A 5,827-nucleotide genomic window follows, 5' to 3' on the forward strand; every position below is an offset into this window, starting at 1 on the left:
CACAGTCAGAGTCCTCCCCATGCACCTTAGGCGCCGATACAAACTACCCTATCCATGGTTTAACGAGGAGGGGGGGGGGGGGGGTTAACCGAGGAGCCCTATTTTTGTTAATCATCGCACGCGTAATGCGAAGACGTGGGATTGTTTCCCACCTGGGACAAGTTGTTTTTTCGTCCACTTTCATTGCCATTAATTTATTTCTTTAATTCAATCAGTAAGCACAAGTAATTTCGCCTATATTGTTCTTGGTGTCTGTTTGTTGGCTTCTCATGGTACGTATCCTTGCTTTGGAAGTTGTGGCTTAATATTGCTCTCGGTAGTTTGCAGTGTCGCCCTTTGAGTTACAGGACACGCAGCAGTCAAGTCACGGTCCTGTTTACATTCGGGATGAATACGCAAAGCGCAGGAAGGAACGAGGACAAGATAGAACAAAAGCTGCGACACACAAAAAAGAAATGCTGCAGTCAATGACGGGGAAATGTGTTGACAGCTCTATTCCCAAGCATTTAACCGCCAAAATGAGGGCAAGCCGTCTTTCTGTGAGGCGTCCACCACGAGTCAGTACTGCGCACGAGGCAGCCAATGGAATGCGGGATTAAAATGAGCCCTCTCTTTTTTACTTTTTCATGTGGCATTCGCGATTCTCTTCTTGTTGTTAACGGCGATAGAAACGTCTTTTCGGAACGACTCCCGCTTGCCAAATATTTTTTTGTTGTTGTTACAGAGCGATTTCCCCAACAAAATTTCCCCTCGTCAGAGAGAGCTCATCCTGTCTTCTACGTTGTCTTTGTTCCCTTTTTGGCGCTCTGCGCATTCATCGCGAAAGGAGACGCCCGACTTGTCCTATTGCTACTACTATAAAGCGCGGTTTGTCACACAGAGTCTACGGTTTGTCAGACGCGAGCACGCGCCATAAGACGCGGACAGCGAAGGTGCACAGACCATAGCCGCAGCAACACATTTGCACCGAGCCCCCTGAAATTTAATTTGCACACCGCTCCGTCGGGTACACACAACCCTCCGGGATCAGTCACTCGCGGCATTTGCCGCGGCGACGCCGGCGGCAGCCGCGTTCCCTTCCTCCCGGACCTGCTCGTTGAGGCTCTGCAGTCGCGCCAGCAGCGTCCCGAAGCCGTACTTGCTTCCGTCCGGACAGATCGTGCCGGTGCCGGCCATCTCCCTGCCGTCCGCCGCGAGGTTGTCCTTGCACGCGTCCTCGTAGTGCGGGTAGTTGTCGCCGAACGCCCCGAGCACGGCCTCCCTCATGCTCGCCGGCCACGGGTCGTTTCCCCGCAGGCAGCTCTCGACCACGTCGCACACGGCCGCCCGGATGGTCTCGTGCAGCACGGTGACCCTGGTGGCACACAGCGGGTGCTGGCCCCCGGCCACGAGCGACACCGACGCGACGCGACGCTGGTCGTCGAACGGGTCCTCGGTCATGATCGACTGGACGGACAGCAGCACGCTGCCCACGGTTTGCGCGGGAGTCCACGACGACCCCAGGAAGGTGCCCAACAGGCTGAGGCAGACCTGCGAGTTGAGGGTTTCGCTTTGTTCCGTTCGCTTCGGCGGTCCGAAAGCAAAGCTTGGCGCCGCATAGCGGATGCGGTCTCCGGGTAAACTTTGACCGCGCGGAGTTGTTCGACACGAGTGGTTTTCCCACTTTGCCCACAATCAAAAGGTGACCGGTAGGTTCCTGCCGCGCGCCTGGTTTGAGGCGTCCTCGCAATAAAAAAAAAAAGAAAAAGAAAAAAAAAATGAACTTGCGTCTGCTACGTGGAATTGTTTGGCATGTGGGTAAACGACGAAGGGAAAAACAGATAAATAAGTCGAATTTTACACTCGATGGGATATTTCGTCTTGATTTGGTGTTGAAAATTTAGGATGTTCATGTTTTCCGTTACCCACCTTACACTAACGCGTGCGAGAATGTGGAACTGTTAAAGCGATAGCTTGCTTTTGCTCTTTTCCCCACTTCGCGGTCTGTCAGCGTCTTGCCGCTTATGGCCAACTTGAGACGCTACATGTCGCTATGTGCCACTAGAAATAAATGTAAAGATCAATAAAAACGTCCAACGGTCGGTTTCGAGCCCTGGCCCCCCAGCAGAGAAGCTCGAGCGCTACCAAAGAATTCGGTAGAGACGCTCACAACTGCTTACGCGTGGGAATGCAAAAGCGTTATAGTCGCTTTGGTGTAATGCGTGTAGAGAGCCCACGTGATCGGAGCGTCGCTCACCAGTTGGCTGCATTCGTGCAGCGCCAAATCACTCCACGGCCGTCAACGCAAGCAACAGGCACACCTTCAGTCAGCCAGAACTGTGGAGCGGCCGTGTCGTCGGAGAAGCGTACTCATCTCGCACCCCGGATACTCGGGCCCGATTCACAACCAAAACGAAATGTATCAAATTTTCTTTTCAAAGCCATTAATTTACTTTGTTTACAGAAACCTCCCTCGGAAATAAAGGCAAGAAGAATGCATCGACATCTTTACGGAAATTGTTGCGACACACACACAAAAAAAAACGTACATATGTAAATATGTCATACATATATGTCTCTGGAAGAGTTGATTGTTGGGCTAGTTGGTCGTTCATAATTGACGTATTAACTTAGCGCGATAAAAACACGTAAAAAAGAAAGGTTGGCAAGGTCAAGCGCTTGTCCTTGTCGACCTTTCTTGTTTCCGTGTTTTCATCGCGCTAAGTTACTATACTTCACATGTGTCTGTGTGCGTTACCACATAACATAATATGCCGAGGACCGCCTACAAAGCTACTGCTTACAAAGACATCGCCCCCCAGGTTGGCTATAAGGGGATCTTTCTTTTCGCGAGCACTCTTACGTGCGCGCGCGCTTTGCCTTCGTATCGCGTTTCCCTTCATTGCCACACAGTGCTGTCTGCAAAGCGCAAGTTCGCAGAGATTCCCGCAACGCACCTTTCCGTTGTTGTAGAGGTGACGGTTGAACATCACCCGACCACCGTCCGTGGTCATGATTCGCACCCTCGGCGGGCTCATCGGGTAGTCCGGAGGACACTTCAGCAGGAAGTGAAAGAAGCCGCCCTGGTACGGTGTCTTCGTCGGCCCAACCAGGACGGCGTGGATCCTGGTCAGGTCGGTCTCCTCCGGCGCGACGAACACGCCAGGGAGCGGGTCGGTGTGTAGTTCTGCGATGTCGCGCCTCACCCTCAGCAGGCAGTGCGGCGTCGGCTGCTCGTGCTGGTGCGCGATGGGGTCCCAGTAGTTCGGGTCCACTTGCCACCTGCCTGCCGCAGCGCCGACGCGTCTGGGACCAGACGTCATCCTTCCCGAATATGTCACGCCGCTGCTCTGGAAAGATCGAACTCGTGTGCGAGGACTGAACCCGCTGGCAGCGCGTGCTACGCGTGCGTTTCGACGATGTTCTTCTTCTTTGCGCGTCGGCAGTCGATGCGCGTGCTCGTGATGGTTGCCCAGACATGCGATGTCCTTCGGTTAGGCAATTCCTTTTTGAAATTCTACAGCTTTCGATGCATCGCAAATCAAGTGTTGCATCTTATATATTGTCACAATTACATCGTTCGCTAATGTGATTATAAGATGCGTTGCCTATTCCGGCGTTTTCATACGATCTACCGATCTATCTATCCTCTTACGCAGACCTGCAGTGGCTGGAGTTGTCCGCCAGCATGGGCCGCTGTAGGTATACGTTCTTGACGTTGTGATGCCGTCGGGGTCGTTGCCTGGTCGTCATTCCAGCTTTGTCATCGTACTGTTGTCGTGCCACCGTCGTCACCCCGTGGTCGTCATTAACTCGTCATTCATTTTTTCTCACGCCGTGTCATCGGGAGGCCGTCGTCGTCCCGCTATCGTCGCCACTGTCTTCACAACACGTCGCCTTCTCGCTAGTGTCGTCATACCATTGCCCTCGTGCCGGGGTCATACCGTCATCGTCGTACAATCGCCGTCACGCATCCGCTGTCAAGCCGCCATTGTAATGTCTCAGGGACTTTCCGTCGCAACTGGTCCACCGGCTTTGCCGTTCCGTCGACGTCATTCCATCGTGGTCACTGCGTCGTCGCCAAATGCTTGAATGATAATAGCATTACTATCGACAGAATTCGTCAAACGGGTTTTGGTTTTATTGGGAGAAGTACGTAGAATTTTTTTCCTGTCGAAAGGAGATTAATCGCGCGCATCTGCAAATGTTGTTCCAAGAATCAGTGTCACTCCAAGAATCAGTGTCACAAACAGTGCAAGTCTTACTGCTCCTTATATTTCGTTAGATTTCGTGTCACTGCCCTGAATGGTGGCCAACTCTCAAAATTTCAAGCAGACATCGAGCTCCATTTCAACATTTTCGAAGTAGCAAGGCGTTGTTCCACCTGTTCTCTTATCTATCTCGTCTTGTTTCCCCCTGTTCAGTTTCGACCCATAGAGTTTAGACCATCGTTGTCTCAATGGTAGAGCTGCATTTCAACTACGCGCGATTTATATTCCAGTATTACTGATTTATAATTTGCGTAACCCCCCCATTACAGTTCTAGTTTTAATATTCTTACTAGTATCCCTCCCGCTTAATTTATTAGTGGCACGAGCATCGAGCGACACTCTTGTTTCTTGCTCGGCACTTCCGCTTCGCCTTATGAGACGACCGGGGAGGAAATTAAAAATAAATCAGAAAAAAAATAGACAAAATACTACAGTACAGAATTCATGGGTTTCATTATAGATATGATAACAGAGCATGAGTTTAATTACAAGTTGAGTTACTGAAGTTCCAGGAATGATTAGAATTCATTGCAAATTACTGATCACCCCACACCAAAGCATAGAATCGTAGATTTTAGAGAACCGCCACGTGAGCACGACTTTCGCGAAATTCCTGGTAACCCGGAAATAGAAAGCGAAAGTAATGACGTCACTAATGACGTCATACACAAGACGGTGGCATGATATTCAACTGGCTAATTAATGGAAGACCGTTGCCTCTGAATTCGGTTCGTACGTTGCGTTCGCCTAAAGTTAGCCCAAAGAACACCAACGTCGAGGTGCGAGTGCCACTACCTAAGTCAAAGATTAGGGTCGCCTGCCATATTTTTTTTTATTTCTCCTGTATTACCACCCACTTCATACCCAATCTACAGTAGTGGGTACGTGCCAATATTTGGGCGGCGTTTGGGGTGTTCATGATTATCATCATCGGCGGACTCGCGCTCTCGCGAACGCATTCGGAGTCGGTTCCGATCCGCCAGTACCGTCCGCGGCCACGTCATCTCTCCTCCAGGCAGGTAGCTAGGCTCGACCGCATCCAAAGATGATCCCGGGCTGGAAAGTCAACCAGAAGCCTAGCCAGCACTGCCTGGAGAGGGTGAAGCGCGACCTCGCCGACTTCCACGCCGACCCACCGCCGGGCGTGTTCATGGCGCCCGACGAGAAGGACATCACCACCGTCCACGCCGTCGTGGTAGGCGCCGCAGGCACGTCGTTCGAGGGAGGCTTCTTCCACCTGCTCATCACGTGCACCAAGGAGTACCCGATGTCGCCGCCCAGGGTGCGCTTCATGACCACCGACGGAGGGCGCGTGACGTTCAACCCGCACATCTCGCTCGGCGGCCACATCTGTCTCAGCCTGCTGGGCACCATGGTCGGGCCGCCGTGGACTCCCGCGCACAACCTGAGCTCGGTGGCCGTGTCCATCCAGTCGATGCTGGACGACACCGTCGGAAACGTCGACGCGTTCGAAGCGTTCGAGCAAATCGTGACGGGCTTCTGGAATCCGGGCAACGCGAAGGCCATGCGCTACCAGACCCTCCGGGTGGCAGTTTGCAGTACGATCGAGTCCTGCC

General features: G+C 52.4%; 2 protein-coding genes across 2 annotated transcripts in view; one reads left to right on the forward strand and one right to left on the reverse strand.

Moving 5' to 3' along the window:
• Positions 1–941: 941 nt before the first annotated feature.
• LOC142573955 (ubiquitin-conjugating enzyme E2 Z-like) lies at positions 942–3,399 on the reverse strand. Its single transcript, XM_075683155.1, has 2 exons — positions 2,937–3,399; positions 942–1,530 (listed from the first exon to the last, which is right to left on the reverse strand). Exons 1-2 carry the CDS (start codon positions 3,300–3,302, stop codon positions 1,027–1,029), a joined length of 870 nt encoding a protein of 289 aa, XP_075539270.1. The 5' UTR covers positions 3,303–3,399; the 3' UTR covers positions 942–1,026.
• Positions 3,400–5,295: 1,896 nt separating this feature from the next.
• Positions 5,296–5,827, forward strand: part of LOC142574506 (ubiquitin-conjugating enzyme E2 Z-like) — a 783-nt gene continuing 251 nt past the window's right edge. Inside the window, exon 1 of the mRNA XM_075683568.1 lies at positions 5,296–5,827. This exon is cut by the window's right edge and continues 251 nt beyond it. Coding sequence (XP_075539683.1) covers positions 5,296–5,827 — 532 coding nt within the window.

This window comes from Dermacentor variabilis, chromosome 3 (genome assembly GCF_050947875.1).
Source record: "Dermacentor variabilis isolate Ectoservices chromosome 3, ASM5094787v1, whole genome shotgun sequence".
Lineage (NCBI taxonomy): Eukaryota > Metazoa > Arthropoda > Arachnida > Ixodida > Ixodidae > Dermacentor > Dermacentor variabilis.

Coding starts and splice junctions, on each gene's coding strand:
- LOC142573955 (XM_075683155.1), bottom strand. CDS start 3,302: ATGACGTCTGGTCCCAGACGCGTCGGCGCTGCGGCAGGCAGGTGGCAA. Junction 1,531..2,936: donor ACCTCTACAACAACGGAAAG/GTGCGTTGCGGG, acceptor CTCAACTCGCAG/GTCTGCCTCAGCCTGTTGGG.